General features: G+C 41.1%; 2 protein-coding genes across 2 annotated transcripts in view; one reads left to right on the forward strand and one right to left on the reverse strand.

The window, feature by feature from the left end:
• Nucleotides 1–11,751, forward strand: SBSPON (somatomedin B and thrombospondin type 1 domain containing). Its single transcript, XM_042835184.1, is given in 7 exon segments — nucleotides 1–228; nucleotides 231–371; nucleotides 373–655; nucleotides 8,709–8,903; nucleotides 9,467–9,554; nucleotides 10,334–10,510; nucleotides 11,214–11,751. Coding segments are annotated over 7 exon segments (1,230 nt in total). The 3' UTR covers nucleotides 11,332–11,751.
• Nucleotides 10,908–21,950, reverse strand: part of TERF1 (telomeric repeat binding factor 1) — a 24,047-nt gene continuing 13,004 nt past the window's right edge. Inside the window, exons 7-9 of the mRNA XM_042809046.1 lie at nucleotides 21,321–21,361; nucleotides 20,282–20,346; nucleotides 10,908–13,806 (exon numbers count right to left, since the gene is read on the reverse strand). Of these exons, the coding sequence (XP_042664980.1) occupies nucleotides 13,654–13,806; nucleotides 20,282–20,346; nucleotides 21,321–21,361 (259 nt within the window). The 3' untranslated portion in view covers nucleotides 10,908–13,653. The remainder of the gene's footprint in view (nucleotides 13,807–20,281; nucleotides 20,347–21,320; nucleotides 21,362–21,950) is intronic.

Below are 21,950 nucleotides of genomic sequence, written 5' to 3' on the forward strand. Positions count from 1 at the left end.
ATGCCCTATCCCTGGAGGCGTTTAGGGCCAGGTGAATGTGGTCCCGGGCAACCTGAGCCGGTGGATGGCAACCAGCCCACGGCAGGGGGTTGGAACCGGGCGGTGGACTTTAAGGTCCCTTTCAAGCCATTCTATGATTCTGTGACGATGATTACTGCATGCAGGGTCATGGCTATTCAGGACGACTCAGTGCGGCACATCGCTGTGCAGGTCACTATCGCGCTGGAGGTTCACCTCCAGCAACACGCGCTCCAGCCCCACACCTCTCACACGCCTCCACTTTGCACAGAGCCCGCGGCTGCCGGGGCAGGGAGAGCCGGGCAGGGAAGGGCCGGGCAGAGCCTCCCCGGCCGCCACCCCCCCGCCCCGCCGCCCGCCCGCCCGCCTGCCCAGCCCGCCCCGTGCCGCCGGGTCTCGGTGGAGGCCGTCGGGGCTATGGGCGGCGCGGCGCTGAGCGGAGCGCTGTGCCTGGGGCTGCTGTGGCGGCTATGGGCCGGGGCCGACGGGAGCTGCTCGGAGCGGTGCTGCCAGGGCCGGGACGCCGCGTGTGTCAGCAGCGGCTGGCGGGAGGACGGGGGCTATGGGAGCTGCTACTGCGACGGAGGATGCCGGCGTACCCGGGACTGCTGCCACGACCACAGCCAAGCGTGCCCGGGTAAGTGCCGCTGGCCGGCCCCGTCCCGTGCCCCGGGTGGGATCACCCCGAGAGTGGCCGTGAGTGGGCTGCTCGTTGCCGCTGAGGCTCCGCTGGCTGGGAGCTCTCCTGGGTGTGAGGCAGCCTCTTCGGGCTGTAAGGGACACGTCGGTTCCTGCTGTCAGCAGCCCAGGGGCGAGGGCATGGCCAGGAGCAGGCAGGTGCTCGATGAGGAGCCACTGAAGACGTGTTGCAGGGCTGCCCACGCTGCGTACTGGTCAGGTTTGTGGGCCAGCTCTGCCTGAGCTCTACTGTCAGACGTTGTTTTTCCCTCCGAAACGCAGCACTTCTTGCTCACGCTCATCCCCATTGCACAGCCATTAGAGTGGGGGCACAGGACTGCTGGGTTGCTGAGCTGATTCCTCACGTGCAGCCAAACAAACAGCAAACATCTTGGGGAACCCCAGAGAGAGGCCCAGTTTATGGGGGCAGGAGCTGGCGAGGGGAGGCTGGGCTGCCTGGGCAGTGCTGCCCACGAGCGGAGATGGTCTGCTTCTGCTCCGTCGCCAAGCAGGACACTGCCCTCGTGTTCTGGCACAGAGCGAGGCCTCATGCAGCACGGCGGCCCTTCCGAGCTGGCTGGAGGTGTGCCAGCCTGCATCCGTCAGGCCATCGCCTGGGCAGCGCGGTGCTGCCAGTTGGGGCGTATCAGTGGGCTCGGCGCCATGGCGGCTGCGCTGCGGGACCTGAGCCGGCCTGTGGCTGCCTGGCATGGGGAGCGGGCACAGCTGTCTGAGCAGAAGAGCTGACACCAGAGCTCTGAAGGAGATGTGTGTGAAAGGTTCTGGTCGGACAGTTTTCCTTCCGCAACTCTGATCAGGTACCTTGTTATTAGCGATGTGGTGTTTTTTGTCTTGAGCCCAGTGGTGGTGGCCTCGCACTGTGATCCATGCCCCATGGGGACTTTGGGTACTTTGGATCTGGGCGGGAAGGCAAAGTCTTAGTGAGACTTCAGAGGGCCTCGCAGAGTCTGTCTGTCTGTCTCTGCCTGTCTGTCTGCATGCACCAGAGTGGAGGCCGCTGGTGGGCCAGCTTCGGAAGCTGATGCTGTTTGTTGCTGTGTCTTTTTCTGACTGGTGTAAATCCCTTGCTGCCTGGCTCCACAAGCACCAGTATTAGAGCAGCCATGGGCAGCAGGACATTTGTGAGTGTGGTGTGGGAGGATAGCATTTTGGCAGCCCAGCCAGGCAGTCCTATAGCTTATGCATCCCTAAACTGCAAAATGGATCAATGGAAACAGTTATTTCGAAGGTAAATGGAGAGATACTTTTTATTGCAAGCAGCAATATGTCTGGTGTGAACAAAAATTCTAATGAAGTGGGACTCTTCAGTGTAAACGAGGATGGTCTACATGTTTAAAGTAGTTTTTGTTCCTGTTGGATTTTGAAGATTCACCATGATGCCTTTCTTAGTTCAGTTGATGGAAACCAAGGGTGCCTGTGGCTTAGTTCACTCTGAAATGCTGTTCTGAATGCAGAGATAAAACAAGTTCAAACAGAAACGTGGAGAATGGTGGCCAGCTGTTCTTGTGCTACAGTTTTTTTGTCATCCTGTTCTCTACTTGTGACTTCAACAGAAATGACATTTCATCAGTTTGCAAATACTTTACAGGACAACGTATTTGGGGAAAGTGTAAAATACGTGCATCATTAAATATATTTGATCAAGGAATTGTGCAAAAGCAATACTCCAAAACATTAGAAACCAATGGAAGGCAGGGAGTTCTGCCAACACTACGGTTGAATTTTCTCATGCCTAAAAGTCATTCTATGCCTGGTACTTCGTAAATAGAATGGCTCAGCAGGAGTCTGGGGCTGCCAAACCTATGTCCAACAGTTTTTAAGTAAATTTCCTTACACTTTTAAAAAAAATTTCCTTACAGTTCTAGCAATGAACAAAGACTTTTTGTAAATACTGTCCAATGAGAAAGCTTGAAAAAAGAATGACCATGTCACTTGTATGGAAATGATTATTCTAAGAAAATCCACAGACCCGTATATGCTATGACGCGTGTTTTGCAGTGACTCAGTGAAGATACTGTAATCCCTTTTGTTCCAGAGATGAGAGGAAATTAAATAGAGTGCAACTCAGAAAAAAAATGTATGATTTGCAGTTCTTAATATATACAGATACTAAAAAGTCCTGAGCACTCAAGTTATGTTTCATAGGACAGCAAAGCAATTTTTTGGGTGTATCTTTGAAGCCCCAAATACTTCATTAGCATGCACATTTTGGTAGGTACCTGAGCACATCCCATCCTTCACGTTACTTTACCTTGTATCCTTCTCTTCCAAATTAGTCCTCATTCTTTCAGTGAGTGATCATCTGTCAGTGTTGGGTTGACTAAACTGGACCAGTGAAAGCATAAACAGAGACCATGAAGACGTAGATCTGGGTCTCTGATAATTTATTTGATTTTATTTTACTTATTTTATTTTATTTTATTTTATTTCAAGAGATGACACCGTTCCTTATATGTCAGCTCTGGGACCAATTTCTCTGTTGTGCTGGAGAACTTGACATCTTTCCAATGAGGCACAAAATTGATATACTATCCCTTAATGATCTCTGGGTATTGACTGCAAGTGACATGATTATTATCCCTCTGGCTGAATTCCATTCTAGCAACCCAGTTTTCTTATTATTTCACATGACTGAGGCAATTCAGACTTCTTGTTCTAAATCTTTATGATCATAAAATTGCCATATATTGCTACAGATGACCAGTATTTCACTGTCAGCTTGGTTTAATTCCAGGAAGACATAAAGTCATCCCTTTATTTGTTATGCAGCTGCTAAATCCCTTTGGGAGGGAATTTTCTGTGTGGAAAATGTGATGCAGCCATGATGTTATCTGCATGTGAGGGTGCTAATGTGGATTAAAATTACATGGAAATTCTTACTTCTGCAGGTCATTAATAGCTAGCTTGGAACAGAGTCAGCAGATAAGGGAGCCACGCTAGATGATGGTTATATCCTGCACTCTTGGTGGTGTTAAGCTGTGGGAGGCATCAACATCAGTGCTTGTACAGTTAAATAAAAAGACACGTTGTGTCTGTGATGTGCTTTGGGGTACAACCTGAGGGCTCTAGAGGTGCTGGAGCGCAGTGCCTGCTGAATCAATGTCTGATGCAGTTTTTCCCATCCCAGCTTCCTTCGTTGTTCTACTAATCATACCCCGGATGTTGGGGAAAGTGTTTATCAGTAAGTAGCAGCAAATGCCAGGGGATGCCAATGATTAATCTGGGTGGACAACCAGTGGTTGAGTCCCCAGGGATGCTCTTTGGTTCTCTTTCAGTTAGCAGTATCAAGCCCATTAAAGGTGAGGTGCAGCATCCCTGGCCACTTGCCTGCCCGCGGCTGTCGAGTCACCCATGAAGTGGGCAGGTTGGTCTGGTGCAAAATGAGAGAGGAGTGCGGGGGAATTCTAATAGTGTGGTGTGGATGTCTGCCAGGTAGCCTCTGTCAGGGGTTTTACCTGCTTTGTGATATCTGTAGTGCTCTGAGAAATTAGAGAATTAGTGAGAGAGGAAACCCAGAGATTTCTGTCATACAAAACCAGTCACAAACACCAGAGGTTATTGCGCTTAATTGCTTCTTCCCAGTGTCTCATACTGGCAGCATCCCAGAGGGCATGCAGTGTTTTTCTGAATGACTGTGTTGGTCCCATCGGTTTCCTGCAACACTGATAAAAGAACATAACTAATGGTTAAGCTGTAAAGCTTCCTGTGGGGATTTAAGTTGTAATCAGGAAATTTAGGAAAAAATGTGATCCAAAACATGTGGTATATTCCCATTGCATGTTAGTGGAAAAGGCAGAAGCTTCATTTAGGTGTAGTTAATGAGAGGCAAGATTCCAAACAATTCAGAACCAGTGTAAGATATCCCAACCACTGATTATAAAATATATTTTGTGCTATTCCCAAGGTACCATGCTGAAGACCTGCCTTTAAGAGGCAAAAACTGAGAAAGCAAAGTAAAGTGTGATTCATACTGCACAAAAGATAATTTTAAGTCTATTTGCAAAGTGCAGTGAAAACACTGAAGAACTGGGGAATTTCCAAATCAATAAGAAACTGTAATATTAAGACAGACATGTTCAAGTTTTTATAAAACTATTTCTGATAGTATTTCAATTACATGACGTTAATTATAATTAAATTGAAAAAAAAATAAGCTTATCAGAGGACAAAAAAAGCAGCTAATGATGCTGAGGGAAGCAGCATGAATCAGTACACAGTACTTCACGGCTGAGGTAAGCAGGAGACACAGCCTTTCCTGGCTCACTCAGGACCATGGTGTGCAGGTACCAGACAGATGCGCTTACAAGAAGGGAAATGGCCCAGAGGAATACGTCTGCTCAGCCTGGGTCACCTTTCCACATAGCTCCCAGGAAAAGCTGCTGGCAGTAGGCTGATGCTCAGGTTAAATGTCCTGGGAGGACACAGGGTAAGTGCTCTTCGTGTAGAGAAACTACTGCTTGTCCTCAGAGGATCTTCTTGATGGACACCAATGCTTGAGCCATTTCTCTTACTTTTACTGCTCTGCCTGCCATGGCTGTGTGGACATAGAGTTTCTCCTTGGAGGAGCTGTACTTGTTCTGTCAGTAAGCACCTTTAGTGTTATATTCAATCCAATCCCTGGGGGATCAGTGCTCAGAGCCATTTTGAAGAGCTACAGTATTCTCTTTGACTACTAAAAATGAAGTTGTTGAGCCACAGAGTTTTTAAAACTTGGGGTTCGTGGAGGTGAAGTTAAGGGAAATTCAGTCTCATGAAGATGTGACGTGATTGTTGTGTTTTGTTCTGGGAGGTTAATGGACAAATGAAGATTTGCTTGTTTCAGAGCTTCATTCTCAGGAACAACGCGCCCATCACCTCTTTTCTGGCAATCAGACTGCAAAACATTTTATTCTAGTGAAGATATCTGCGTCTACATGGAAGATAGCTGACACATTGTCTGTGTTTACACTAGCTAGGTTAAGACAGGGGTACTGTTTTGCCAGAATATAAATGGAAAATTCAAGAGAAGGGAGAAGTGTAGATGGTTTATCATGCTTAACGTAAATGAGAGCTACAAGGATTACACCACTGTTGGTAGACACACCACAGAGTATAAAATAAGGAAATGACTAGAGGGTAACAAATATGGTAGATCTTGAGTGTTTCTCAGTTTTGAGACAGTACCAAAACCAGCAGATGCTTAGTCTGTCATTTCTGTCTCTGCTGAAAAGGCTGTGAAAAGCAACAAACATGAAATAACGGCTCAGTCTTTACATTATTTGATGACATCATTGTGTTCCTTTAAGGGAAGTGAGGGCCAGTAGGGTGGATTATCAGCTTTCACAAACACATTTATGATTTAGCCGAGAAAAAGAAAGTTCTTAAGATACGATACAAAATATCAGTCACTGTGCTTTGTATCTTCTTTTAATGACAACAGATTTGTCTGCTGTTTGTTTTCACCATCATGTCATGTCCTGATGGTTTTCACTCAAATGCAGAAATCTACACCTTATCTACACCTTAGAAATGGAAACTGAATAAGTAGGCCCATCGTGAGGTTGAGGAGCAGCTTGAGAGCTATAGATAGATGGGCTGTTAATGCACTATAGATATTCACAAAAGCTTGGACAGTAATTCACAGTGTTGCATTTTTCGTGGTGTCAGTAGGGTGCTAGTGCGGAGTCTCTGAACACCTTGGCATATTCCCTGTCATATTTGAAAAGTCTTGGGTGTCAGGTAAAGTCCCCAGTGACTGGAAAAGAGGAAACATCTCCCCCATTTTTAAGAAAGGAGGAAAAGAAGACCCGGGGACTACAGACCTTTCAATGTCACCTCTGTGTCTGAGGAGATCACAGAATCATAGAATGGTTTGGGCTGCAATGGTCCTTTAAAACCATCTAGTTCCAGCCCCTGCTGTAGGCAGGGACGCCTCCCACTAGACCAGGTTGCTCAAAGCCCCATCCAGCCTGACCTTGAATGCCTCTAGGAAGAGGGCATCCACAGCCTCACTGGACACCCTGTACCAGTGTCTCACCACCCTCACAGTAAAGATTTCTTCCTGATATCTAGTCTGAATCTACTTTCTTCCACTATAAAGCCATTTCCCCTGATCCTGTTGCTGCATGCGTGACCAGACTGGTGGCATTCTGTGATGAAGTGATGGCATCATGGACAATGGAAGGGCAACTGATGTTATCTGCTTGGATTTCTGCAAGGTCTTTGACATGGTCTGACACCACATCCTTGTCACTATATTGGAGAGAGATGGATTTGAAGAGAGGGCTGTTCAGTGGATGAATAATTGGTTAGATGGTTGCAGCCAGAGGGCTGTGGTAAATGGCTCTATGTCCAGATGGAAGCTGATGTGTGGTGTACCCCCGGGCTCTATGTTAGGACTGGTGCACTTAAACATCTTTATCAATGACATAGAGTGTGTTGCAGGCTGCAGGACAGGACATTCAACGTAATCATTGTCTGACCTCACCGAATATTGGATGGCCCCTAACTAGTGCCTGCATATGACACATCTCAGCTTCTTTGCCCACCAGAGCGCAGAGCCGTAGCAAAGCTTCTTCAGATAGGGGTCATGTAGGCTGCATCTGTGGGACTGTGCGCATAGAAGGGGCAGGTCCAGTCCGATGGCACCTCCGTGGCCCCAGGCCGTGTGGTGGGCTGGGGAGAGTTGAAGCCAGGAAGCTGCCCCCTCACTTGTGCTGCAGTGGGCGGCAGGCATCACAAACTGAAGAAGAGGGGAGCAGTCCATGGTCACTCTGTCTCTGGGGCAGGCAGCAGCGATGCCCCTGTCCCTCTGCAGCAAATTCCCATGGCCCTTACTCCCCGCTGGCCACCTCAGGGCTGTGTCCTCCCAGCGCTTACCTCTGCTGCTGCAAGAGCACCCTGTGGGCACCTGGCTGCTTGAACCAGGCAGGGCTGGGGTAACACTGGTGATGCTGTGGAATGGGCACCAAGAACTGCCAGCAGCCCAAGAGCACAACCCAACCAAGGCCTCATTCAGCAGTCCAAGTGTCACAGATGCGCTCAGCTGGAGTCTGGACACAAGTCTGACAGTACCTGAATTTATACAGCGAGGTCACATCGTGCTGATGTCACAACCCCTTCATTGGTGACCTCACAGTCCGTCACTGAGTGTATTTGGGAATTAGCCTGGGCTTCCATCACTGTCCATTATTCAGTGATTTCCCTTTCTAAAGCTGATATATTTGGAAAGGTAAAAATGGTCTATTTTTACTATCTGCAATAATCCGTCTTCCATCAACTGTCTACACTTTCTGAAAGTTAGAGATACACGTGTTTGCCTGTTCTGGTTTGGATTGATACAAATTGGTGGCAATCTCTATATCAGGCTTGCTTCTTATACCAAGTGCTCATATAACAGCAGGTTGTTTGCTCACACTTTCCTATGCAACCTACTCCACGGGACCTGCTTTAGCAGGGACTTAGACAAAGTGATCTGCAGAGGTCCGTTCCAGCCTCTATGATTCGGTGATATATAGACCTGCATGGTTTCTAATAAAAAAGGTGTCAAAATCCCTAAGTGAGCTAACGGTTTCAACAGGCATCGGAAAAATACCACAGAATACAAAACCATGAGGGAATTGTAGTTTCTTATGATTCAGAGTTCCCTTGCAAAATAATGGCAGTTTCCTCATAGCGTTTTGGAACCCATTTGGGTCAAATTTGTAGAAAGTCTGTGATCCACGAGGACTAAAATTCACATATTCAGTGGACTGTTCTCTAACTGGAAATCAGAAGAAAAGGACCCGAGATTACATTTCTAAATATTTTATTATGTTTGTCTGCATCCGTATATACACAAACACACAAATGTGATACCCACATCACTGCAATATTTTGAGAATAAACAAAATCAAAATTGCATGTTAAAAAAAAACCAAACATGGCTTTGTCTTATTACTTTAGATTTGGATAGCAATTAGGATCAAACAGAAGTCTTAACTATTAGCTATGTGTTTACTACTGCTTTTCAGCTCATCCATGCATCGTGGGAGAGTGGAGTCATTGGAGTGGCTGTGCTGAACAATGTAAACCCAGTCTGCGAATACGTAGGCGCTATGTGCAACAGGAACCTACAAATGCTGGGGAACCTTGTCCTGCTCTGGAGGAGAAGGCTGGCTGCTTGGAATACCTGACTTACCAGGGGCAGGACTGTGGACATGAACATGGTATTCTCTTTATCTGGATTATTTGATTGAAAATGCAACTTAATCACAGAGTGGCTTAGGTTGGAAGGGATCTAAAACATCATCTGGTTCCAAGCCCACTGCTGTGGGCAGGGTTACCACCCACTGGATGTTTGCCCAGGACCCCATCCAACCTGAACACCTCCATCCTTATTTTCTGCTGTCAAGTTGCTGCTTGCTTTTGATTAATTTCTATTAAATAGACAACTGAGCTGCACACATTTCTTCAGTTTCTTGATTTAAGCCCCACATTAACTCTCAAGTTATCTCTCTGCAAAGTTAGAACATAAGTTCATTATGAAACAGGAAACAAAGATCATTGTAATATTCCAGCCCATCCTGTGTCCTTGTGGACTAGATGGCAGGCATTTGTAGGTACATTATACAGAGAGAACTTAGCTGTGAGGTCCAATGTTGCCAATCCTTTATCACTTTTTCAGTAAGTTTGTCAGCATCACCATCCACAAGTTCCTGATTCATGTATCCACTGTTACACTAATTGAAACATGACTCAACTGTGTCTTGCTGCCTGTTTTCTTCCCCAGTTCCCGCTTTCATAACTACCTCTGAATATGGTAAAGAAAGAAAACTGAGAGCAGCATCATCCCCCTGGCCCTCTGACAAAGAAACTGGGTAATCTATTTATCATATGCATGTGGGTCATCTTGTTTCATAGCCAATATCTGTCTACAGAGAAAAACTTAATTGAATTTGCCATAATTCAACAGACTACAGCTTGTTTTTGTCTCCTGCAGGTCATTTGCATTTTGTAGATGTTTTTTGTTACTTGCTAGTTGTCCTGAATTAGGTATTGTGGTCACAGCAAATTTGAGGATAGATGCTTCTCAAAGCAAATCCACAAATAAGGCTAAACCAAAACTGAATATATCCACAACTTTAAGCCCAAGAAACTAGATCTCTGAGCCAACAAAATGGGCTAAATGCAATCTGTCTTAAGTCCTTGTTTTTAACAAAAAATGAAAAGCAGTGAAGACCTCTTTTGGATACTAGCAGAGTGTTATCACTGGTTCCATAATGCTCATAATGCTTTGCCCAGAACAATAAAGCTTATATGCACTCTTGAAGCCTCTTTTCCATTTATTCTTCTAGCAGTCATGAAAAAAAAAATACAGGTTATTGAGATATGTTCTCCAACGTAATTTAAGAATATGGAACACAACCAGAAAGTGAGATAATACATAAGTACTGGACAGGGGAATGGAATGTGAGAAACAATTTGCTTAATGTTTTTAAGAATCCATTAATTAGGTGAGGGTCAGAAACAAACTTTTTAGCTGTCAGCCATCAAACTTGCACTTCATAAATTCCACCTGAATGAAATATATGTAAGTACATTTCAATTTTCATGCTTTATCTATTGTAGCTAATTTAACTCTCTCCCTTCTGAGCAGATACTGTGTAGAATTTAAAACAGAATCACTTTCCCATTACTGTGCTTCGGAGACTCGGCCGTATGCTCGATGGATGCAGTACCTCCGAGAAGGACATACTGTTTGTGTAGCTTGCCAGCCTCCAGCTATGAACACTGACACACACCGCTGTTCCGGAGATGGCCATAATGCAGATGGGTAAAGAAAACCTTCCTTTGCTGTCTCCTCTGTATTGGAACCTAGTACAGAATTTTAGACCTTTCAAGGCCTCTTTAAAAGCTGTGTTGATTACGCCTTAAAAAAAGAAACAGCTTGTATCACACGCAGAGCTCAGGGACACCCTTCCAGTTCACATAGAGATGGCTCTGAACTAATGCATTTCAAACACAGATGAAATCAGTGAATAATTTCAATACATGAATTAAGTCTCAGTGCTTTATTTACTGCTGTAAAGGGACAACACAACTTCTGTAGTGCAGATCTTCTTAAAAGTATGAGATCTTAGAAAAATGTACTTCCCACCATAATCCAAATCAGATTTCAGCTTTAAACTATATATAGTTTCTAGAATGCTGATATTGAAATAAGACGTCTACAATTTGCAATAGATTTTTTTATTTAGTGTATATCTTTTGTACATATGTCTATATAACTGTACATTTATTAAGATGCTATGCAATACATACATAACCATTTACTCAACCAATCATCCTGTATACTAAGAAATACAGTGCCTGCTCTGGAATATTCGCAGGTATCATGACAGCGAAAGCATTTTAATACCAAGATGAACTAATTAAAATCTTAATTCTAGTCTTCTGTTAATGATACACAAGTATACTTTTTTTGGTTGCTTGTAAATGCACCAATTTTTTATTCCTCATTTACTGTCACGTTTCAGAAGTAAAATCTTACACTGGGAAGCAGTTGGCAACTCTCGGTGCCAAGGAACCTGGAAGAAGATTCGGCAACTGGAGCAGTGCTCGTGTCCCCTTGTGCACAGTTTTATTTTTACGTAAGAGTTAAAAAGACCTTTAAACAGCATCAGGAAAAAAGAATTGAGAAAATTAGCACAAGTGCCAAGAAACCTACATCTCTGTCTGTATTTTGTGGAGACTGAACGAACTCTAAAGCGGTTAAGCCTCTGGAACAAGCATTTTTGGGTACTCTTTTTGTCTTAATAGTAAACACTAAGACTGACAATTGTATTAGAGTGCTGTAAGCAAATTTCGCATTTCTCTTTTGTGATTAAAGAGGAAACGTTTCTAACTGTAGTAGCTTCTTTTCCTAAGGTTTTTGATCTTTACAGGCTATACTCCTGTGTACAGGCATTGATCCTATTCAGTAGTGAGCCAGCCAAACATTCTCAAGTCTGGAAATAGTTACTGTCATCATTAAGTTGTAATGGGTGAATAAAAATGAAAGTTTGAGAGCTCAAACCAGATTTCAGTTTAGATCCTTTGTTCCTTCCCAGTATCATCTGGACAGTGGTTTACAGTATGAATGCGTAAGTATTTCTTTCTCTACATTGCAGCTTCCCTGCTTAGCCACCCTCATAAAAATGTGAGACTTGTCAGTGTTGTTAATGAAGTAGCCTTGCTAAGAACTTCACATCACTAGCATACAGTGTGGATTTTATGGCAGACAAACCTAAACAAGACTTCCATAAATAAACTAAGTCTTGAGGAGACTCATTTTCTTAATGAACAGTAATTTATTGTAAACTGCCTTGAGTAGGATTGCATTACAGCAATTAGCAAGCTACAACAACAACAACCTTACATACAGGAATGAACAATCATAACTAGAGTTTTAGCTGACAGTCAGAAAAATCACTTACTACTAGTTAAACCTGCTAGATGTGCAATGATTAATATAGAAATGTGCAAGATTAGAACACAGGCAAGGCTGCTATGTACAGAGCTCTAATCCTTGTTTTGTTTCTTATTATTCGTGTTGAATTATTGTCATGGCATTGAAGTAACTACATACTGCAGGCTTTCTCACTTAACACACACGTGCTGTGATTTGAGTTTTGTTTTGAATTGCATATTTACATCTACTCTAGTATTCTTTGCTAAAATACGTAAACTGTATTTTATCAAGCTTCTGAGATTCACCACATTTACAGAAAAAAAAAAAATGATGCATTAAGGCTGAGAAAGTTTACTGTTAAGACATGGCATATCTCTGTGGAACCTTACAGCAACTGCTTGCCACAGCTGTAAGAAGAAACATTGCAGCAGTTGGCAGGAATTAGGAAGGTGATCTGTTTTAGGTCCTGTATGCATTCAGAATAGGACATACCTTTGTAATGGTACATCACTATTTAATCTTAATGCAAGAAGCCCTGTAAGAATGCTACAATACCTGGTATCTAGATTCACACCGGTACAATAGTGGAAAGCATGTGTGTTTTTTGAGGCTCTGGGATTGTCTTCCATACAATCTGAAACATCTCAGAGCCTCTCACGAGCAGAATGTTTACAGTGATCAACTGTGGGTAGCTAACCAGAAGAGGGTGTCTCTGCTTGCTAACAGTGCAGAGACAACAGAGCACAGATGAAACATGTTTCATGGCCTGTGCTAACGCTGCTGAGTGCTGTCTGGGCTGCTCAGAAAAGGAGCTTTCCCTTTCCTGCTGGTCTAGAATAATGCGACTTCTCAAGACAAGGTAGGTGGCATAAGACAATCAAGAGATGTTAAGAACTGTTATAAGAACTGTTATTATGCCAACATAAATTATGTCAAAGTTATTTCCTAGAACTTAAGCTTGATTCAAAAATAAAAGAAGTTCCCATTTTTGTCTCCAGTACACATGTAGCACTTTTACTACTTGTAAATATAAATGTATGTGGACATTCCTTTTTTTCTGAAGTTAAAAATGTAATTTGTTAAATTAGCAATGATGATACGTATTTTTCGTATAACTTACTGAAAGAGATGACAAGCCAGACCAAAAGTTCAAAGTGAAGTAAATCAGATTAGTATAGACTATAGGAGAAAACAAAATAATAGAGTTTTGTCTGACTGCATATAAAACCTTGCACTGATAAAACCCTTCAAAAACACAGAGCACTTTTATTAAGAGCATCTATAAAGTCAGTATGTTGCCACTTAAGACTCCTACCTATGTAATCACCCTAAGCATTTCCACATTGCATAAATTAACCTACCTCTTGCATGCAGACAGAAGGCCAGACTTTATTACACCTTTTTCATGTTTTCGGACAATGTTTTTGGATACTCTTGAGACTATAAATTCATCATTCTGAACAGCTAGACTAGCTCCTTATGTAGAGAAGGCACAAGAATAATCAAATGCTACGTCCAAAGTATCCTTATTTGATCTTGCACAGTGTTCTCCACCGATCTTTCAACATGACACTAGTTCGGTTGTTGAAGTCACCATGGATCAGAATTTTAGTCCAATTGCCCACTCCAAACTCCCTTACTCCTGATTTCAGTTTCTTATCTTCTTCATAAGTCCATGGCTAGGGGAAGAATAGAGAAAATAGAGGATATATGAACAGAGAAAGATACTGGTGTAAGAACTAAACTTACAGTAAACATTAAAGCAGGTATTTCCATAGTTGTCTGGTCATTACGCAATACAGGTACAGCTCATTTTGACTTCCTTTAAGCATGATAACTTGACACTAAGTACAACACAAAAGGTTACAGCAGAAGCATTACAAGGCAGTAGCAGGCATCACTTAAAAAAAAAAAAAAAGTGCTTCAAATTTCATAAGTTACAAAAGGAAAAAGGACAGTGGGTAAAGTTTGGCTTTGTTCCAGAAGTGCCTTGCAGAATTTTATTTTACAGCTAACTAAGCTGCAAGAAACTTTAGCTTGATCCTAGCACATGTCACAAGAGAAAGTATTTTGTGATACCTTAGCCTCAAAACTGAGAATCAAGGTGCTGCTTATCAACAACAATGAAATTTTAGTGTGGTGAAGGAAAAAAATCCCAACAGTTAAAATGCTGATAGAAGCAAAATCACACATAGGCTGATAGAGATCAGTCCTATTCTCAGCTAACAGCTAAATACTTAACCCTCCCTTTTGAAGAGAAGCAAATGGAGGAGGCCACACTCTTCTCAGTGGTGCACAGCAATAGGACAAGGAGCAAAGGCGTAAAGCTTGAACACAGGATGTTCCATACTAACATGCAGAAGAACTTCTTCATGGTAAGGGTGACAGAGCACTGGTTACTGCCCAAAAAGGTGGTGGAGTTTCCTTCTGTGGAGATATTCAAGGCCCAGCTGGATGCCTACCTGTGTGACCTATTGTACGGTACATGCTTCAGCCATGATTCAGATTGGACTTGATGGTCACTAGAGGTCCTTTCCAACCCCTGCAATTCTGTGATTTTTGATCATTTATTGAGCCTGCTGCTTATATCTCACTGTCATGATCTACAAGCTTCTTAATCTGTAAGGGAGGCCATTTGTCTCATAAAAGGAGAGAAAATTACTTGCAGTTACATATTTGTGAGCAATTCCTTCTGCTGAAGTTCTCCAGTGTAGCAGTTATTCCTCAGTTCTCAATACAAACATCTCAATACAATTTTAGGAGTGGACATAAAAGAAAACTAAAGTTTAGACCTTGATTTTTAAAAAATATAATATTATTTTAATTGTAGCCTTATTAGAAAAAAGCATGCATGTAATAAAAAGATCATAGATCATACACAATGTGCTATTTTTAACCTGTGCATTTTTACTCTAATTATATATAGTCATTGTTTCCACTCCAAAATATCAATTCACAACTTTAAAGAAATTATTTAGAAAAAAATATATTCTGCCACAATATGATCCTCCACATGTCTCCACCTGCTTTTGTTGTGGTTTAACCTGGCAGGCAGCTAAGTACCATAAAGCCATTTACCCCCTTGCCCCTAAAGTAGCTTGGAGAACTGGAAAACAGTCGAATTTCTGGATTACGACAAAAGCAGTTTATAATAAGGCAGAAATGGAAGGGAAAAAAATAATAGTTTTATACATATACACACAAAAACAAGTGATGCACAGGCAATTACTTGGTATTCAAGGACCAATGCCCAGACAGATCAAGCAGTGGCTGTCCCCTCAGCCAATTCCCCAGTTCTATTATTCAGCATGATGTCATACAAGGAATATCCTTGGGGCCAGTTCAGGTCACCTGTCCTGGTTCTATCTCCTCCCAGCTCCATTCTGGCAGGGAGGTGTGAGAATCCAAGAAGTCCTTACTTAGAGTAAGCACCGCTTAGCAACAATCAAAGCATCAGTATGTTATCAGTACTATTCTTCTGAATCCAAAACATAGCATCATTCTGCTACTGTGAATAAATTTAACTCTTATCTCAGCCAAAACAAGGACACAATCATACCAGTGTACGTCCCCTGAGGCAAATCAAACTGTAAAGCATTTCTACAAAGATAACAGAATCCCCCTGTGGGAGAACTGGTTAGGAAAAATACATCTAAAAAGTAAGAATTTCTGTTTGAAATGGCATTTCCCAATATGCTTTCCAGATTTTGGGGAATAAATTTTGAAAAAACAAAAAACAAACTTACAAAAAAGAGCACTAACTCAAAAACATTAATGAGATTGAGTTGAGATGTATAGAGAATTCTGTAGATGTTCCATTTAATCAATCTCTTAATTTGTCTTTCTTTCACTGGAGGAATCCTGCTGCTCCTGATGGTCTCACGAACTGCAGATGTTACAAAAGAATACAAAAGGTCAGTTTTCACTGACCTCACACTGGCATTTCTGTGAGTACCATTGCCTTCCACACTAAAAGTCTAATTCTAGTTAATGGACTTCTACAAAATACACGATGATCCAATCTGCATGTGTTTGTACATATCATGACCATAAGTCCTAAAAAACCAACCATGAAGGTCTCTTATTTCTGCATTTCACCAGTGTCTTATTTTGGAGTTGCACTGAAAAAGCAAAAACAGTCAATAGTTCACCCCAGAAGAGCACTGTGAAGTTCACACAGACTAGTGATCAAAAGCATGAGTGTGACTCAGTGATTGCAGTGCTAATGATACATAGAAGAAAAATAGTTAATGTCTCAGGCTTCTGCAGGTCTCATTAGTCACCAAGCATTTGCAACTAACAGTCCCACAGTCAGCACAATTTAATTAGCAAAGAGTTGGTTGCTTTTACAAGTATGTATTTTCTAGAGCCCCCTTTCCTGAAGAATTTGAATTGCTGTTCCTGTTCACCATATTCTGCTTATCTACTAGGTTTGGTGAAGAGTAGGTTGTGCAACACTGTTGATTTTGTGGGACAGAGTTGGCTTTATTTGTAGTAGATGATATGGTGCTATGCTTACGATTCGTGACAAAAACAGGATTAATAACACACCAATGTTGGTCTTTCCTGCTTCTCATGCTGCCCTCTAGTGAACAAAGCATGAGAATGCACAAGAAAATGGGAAGGAACACAGCCAGGACAGGTGACCCCAAATGACCATACCTTATGATGCCATGCTCAGCAATAAAAACTGAGCAAAAGAAAGAAAAGGAGATAGTAGCATTCTCTTCCTAAAAAACAGCTAGACCTGATGACATCTGCTTTCCTGGAAATAACCAGACATCTGCTAACAAGTAGTTAATGAATTCCCGATTTTGCTTTGCTTGCGTGCAGCTTTGCTTTACTTATTAAACTGTCTTCATCTCAAGCCATGAGTTTCATCATTTTTACCTTCCTGAGAGATTAAGTGAAGCTTTTTAAAGGACAGCCAGAAAAGCACATAGCACAGAGCATGGTTTGCCTTTTTCATGAAGAGATGCAACTCAAGCATGAAACACCAGTAGGACAAGTGCACAAGTGCTGTGTTTGGTGCATCAGTCTGTTCCAGCAAGAAAAGCAAAGGATCCATGAAGCACATAACAGGACTCAGGCAGGTGTACAAGGCTGACAGAAGGGCCATACAAGTAGCTGGGGGAAGTCACCAGTGTGTGCACTTTCACAAGTAAACTCCTCTGCCAGCTGAAGAAGGGGCTTTTATGTGGGTCTTCCCTATGTGAGCATTGCTGATGGCTGTGCCTGAGGTGATCTGTGTGACTGGCCACATCAGTGCCTGCATCTGCGACAGAAGACTCAGCTTTACTACTGCTTGAACTGCATAGGAACACAGCACCTACATGCTTCAGCTTGTGCAGAAACCCCACATCCCTGGGTGCACCAGGCTGGGCTCCAGCAACCTCAGGCGGGAACTGCTGTAGGAGGCAGATGCTCCAAATATCCTTAAACAGTTCTGTAGTAAGCAGGACCTGGAGAAACTGCAACTTTTCACAGGACTATGCTTACATACTCCTTGTAGGATGGGAAAAGTGATTCTTTACTATTATGCTTACAGCATTATCTAAAAATACCAAAAGGGTCTTCAGTGCTAGGAAAAACTGGAAAAAAAAAAAAAGACATTAACAGAAAATAAAAACAAGAATGGATGTGGAATAGTTCAAAACAACCTATATTAATTCAGGGGAAGAGTACTAGAATATGTACAGGATTCTCCTCTAAGTTGCAGATCACTTCTAGCTGGATAGATCATGCACATGTACTCAGTACCAGATCTTGACATTTCTTCAGTCAGTTTTATGCTAGTAATTTGTTTCCCTTCGTGCATCCTGGGACTCTACTTTGTTCTGGAATTTTTCCACTGAAGTTTAGATATGTTGATTTTTCTCTATGTAATTTAGACTAAATTATGAAAACCCAGATTCTTCAGACAAAATTTTTTTTTTTGTACTCATTTTAGGCAACATAAAGGACTGGCCATGCATATACAAGATAAGTTGAGAACAAAGGGCTCCCTAAATTCTTTGACACTTGCAGACCATAGGAGTTTATTTTAGGAAAAAAAAAAAAACAAACAGCAAACTGTTGTTTGCAGCTAACTGAAAACAGCAATGAAAGGCTGAAAACAGGCACTGAATCACTGCAATGAAATGCTATTTACAAAACAAGAGCAAACAGTGCCAACATTGAAAGAGGAACTGGATGGAAAAGGAAGTTTTAGAAGTCAACAGCTCTGACACTCACAATCCATAGCATTCTTTCAAGCATGTGGACAACCTTATATAATGCAAACAATTAAGCAGAAGTGCAGTTATCATTAATAAAGCCATTATCATTACTTTCTATACAATCTAAGAGCCCTTGCTGATGTTAACAGACATAAGTATCAGGCAGAAAGCAAATGCCTATACATATTTTTTAAAGTTGTTGAGAGAAACAATTTTGAAAAAATAAAATCTAGAACAAGTTGTCCTTTTCTGTAAGTTTCTATAAATTCATGCTTCTAATAATGCTGCATTTATAATAGTAAAGAATAGTGTGGTTTTTTTCCTAGTGAGATTTGTCCACAAGCCCTAGGTCTGTAGCTGACTATAGTGCTGCCATTAATTCTGTGTCTGTTGTCCAATTAGTTTCAAACTTGATATTGGTAACAAGATTGATGAATGCATGCTTGTCAGCAACTAGCTGACAATATTTAAGTATTATGTAGGAAAAAAAAATCATGCTTTTGAGTACAACAGGCAAATTATGTGAAAATAGGTTTTTTTTTTTTTTTTTTTTAGGGCATTAGCTGAGAAAATGAAAAATTGTGTTTTCATGTAGCAGGGGCCTCCAGCAACCTCCAAGAACATATGGCAGTATCATTCTTCAACAGTTCCCATTAGGACCTCAACCATCTTGAGAAAAGCATACAATTGAAGATTAAGCCACTAAAAATCCTTAAGAAAGCAAGAAATAAGCACAACTCTCCTCACAAAGGAGTCTGAAAAAAAGAAGTATAAGCATATTCCCCATTCCTGTATGAAAAATGACATGTCAAAATGAACAGAAGAATGAAATAACTTGCACTAAAATTGGACATATGATAACACTGCAAATTGTCAGTAGAAAGACTCCATATTATTTCTAAAGAGATAGTTTTCAGAGGAATCAATTTAGTATTAATTTAAACTCAAATGCTTTATCACTTTACCCTAAGAAAAAATGGCTATACACAAGATCAGTTTGTAGTTCATTCCTAAAAGAAAAATCAACTTCAAATTCACTTCTACCTGTACTTTTCCATCTGTGGAATTACAGCATTACTAGATTTAACAACTGTTTTCAAGTAATGCAAAGAAGTAGGCTTATCCATGAAGGGAATTTCAAGGACTATTTGAAACGTAAATTATGAAAAGCCTCTCACTTCATTTACAATAATTAAAATAGTTTCTCAAGTAAGTATGTTTTTACCTCAGATGAACAAAGGGAAACGGCCTCAAGTTGCACCAGGGGAGGTTTAGGTTGGGTATCAGAAAAAAGTGTCTTTACAGAAAGTTAAGCACTGGAATGGGCTCCCCAGGGAGATGGTTGAATCACCATCCCTGGATGTGCTTAGAAAATGTTTGGATGTGGTGCTCAGGGACATGATTTAGTGGAGGGTTGTTAGAGTTAGAGTAGTATGGTTAGGCTGTGGTTGGACTTGATGATCTTTGAAGGCTTTTCTAACCTGAGCGTTTCCATGATTCTGTGATTCTATGAATTACAAAATTACAAAATCTCCATTAAGCTTCCATATTGGAAGACATCCTTTGATGTTCAAAGCATTATGAGCAAGTGACATAATGAATTCTTTAACTCAAATACTCTCATCATTGTTTATGAAACTTGTACATTTACTACTTTACAAAAAAACATGTTTAAGAAGAGTCAGGCTTAGCTTTAGTGACATATCAACAAATTTAAGTCTCATGAGCAATAATAATAATAATAGAGACTGCAACAGAAATGCTTTTTTTTTTTTTTTAAAGATAGGAATGTAAACTTAGACTACAGTGCAGCTTGAATAACATGAAGAAGCTTAATTGCAGGCATTGACAAAGTTCAGTCTATTACAGCTGGAAAAAGATTCTACTGCACTACAAATTAATTCCAACACCATTTAGATTAGAAAGCATTACAAACCTGTCTTCTTCGGCCACAAGGCAAATCATTTCCACGTTCTTCTACATTTTTCAAGACCTTCAACCCTAGAAAACAATGAATATATATCCAGACCAATAAGCAGTCAACAGTGAAGTAGTAGTTCTCCATTTTAACAATTCTGAGACACAGTGTACTGTTTCAGTACGCTTAGGAAGAGTGAGAAAATTTCAGTGTTACTGTATGAACATATTTTTAAATACACTCATGCACACAAATCACATCTCAGTCCAAGGACTATATAGTTTGTCAAGGAAAGTGACTGTACTTCGTATGCAACAGACCTCACAAGAGTAATTTTAAGCAATTAGGTAAATACTGTACATAGCAAAGGAACTTATTTCACACCTGTAAAAATATTTTTACCGTAACTCTCTCAGTTCAGGTAGAGAGAATTGTAATTAGTTTCTATATTTCTGATCACCACTTTATGTACCCATTCCATCTTTGGTAACAAGGTGCTAATGATTTTCAGAATTTATGTTACATAATTCATGATTTAAAGTTTTTTTAAAATTGGAACCAGGACTATTCAGAAGCATCCTAACTGCATTTTACACTATCATTTGCTCCTCCAGTCAGTCAGCCAGCCTCTTTAGCTCCTTCCTTCACTTATCTAGGTCTTCTGACTTATCTAGGTCAGAAGCCAAAGAGATAAGTCTTTTAACTAGTCTGGCAGCTATGTTCCCTACAGAATACCAGAATCCTAGTAGAACAAGCTAACAAGAAACAAAGCATACCAGAAAAAAAAAAGGACGTGAATGATTTTGCAAAATGAGTTACCAGGGAACTTTAAATCATTTCAGTTTTCTAAATGAGGCAACCACCAAGCATGAATTTGTGTAGAAACTGCATACAGTAATTAAGAGTTTTCACCATAATCATTCTTACGTGAAACCAGTCACATCGGACAGCAGCCACTGAGCCAACAAATGGTCTGGAAAAGTGTCTGATGTGACTTTGTTTTCAAAGTGTAAAAAAAAAAAATAAAAAATAAAAAAAAAAAATAGCTAACACTCACTCTGAACATTGCTTGTTCTGCATCTCTCTTTTGAAGAAGGCCTGCAAAGAACACAGAACAACAATAAAAATGCAAGAAAAAAAATACAAGAAAAACCATCAAATATCTAAGTCTAAAGCCAATTCCTAACAGTCTTTTTTTTTTTTTTTTTAAACCCTATTAGGGATGTTATGTCTCCAGTTAGCCAGTCTGTAGTACTCCACAGCTCTTCTGTAAGTCTTAAATAATTTCCTAAACAGCAACTTGTCATTCAAGTGAATCAACAAGATTTAAATGAAATAAAAACCAAAGACTCCTCTACAAAAACAGCAGTAGACCAACACTAATTGCATAAACCCCTTTGTACCCAGAACTACCACTAGCTAATACTGAAGTCCTTGAAAAACATGGAGCTTACTCCATGAAGTAACTTCTTAAATTTTAAGTATCTACTATTTTTTTTTTTTTTAATATCTTACTCTTTCTACAAAATAAGAATTGTTACTGTCAGTTTTTGACAAATATTCCCATATCTCTTTCACATTTAATTGTGTCAGGACCTCTCCTTCCAAAAATACCTTATGTGTCTGGCTGTACACTCCATCTGCGCCAGTCATTTTCTCAACAAAATGATGCTAAGAATTCTAGGTA

This window comes from Centrocercus urophasianus, unplaced genomic scaffold, assembly GCF_019232065.1.
Source record: "Centrocercus urophasianus isolate 14NV4802_14NV808 unplaced genomic scaffold, USGS_Curo_1.0 seq_11, whole genome shotgun sequence".
In the NCBI taxonomy this organism is placed as follows: Eukaryota; Metazoa; Chordata; class Aves; order Galliformes; family Phasianidae; genus Centrocercus; species Centrocercus urophasianus.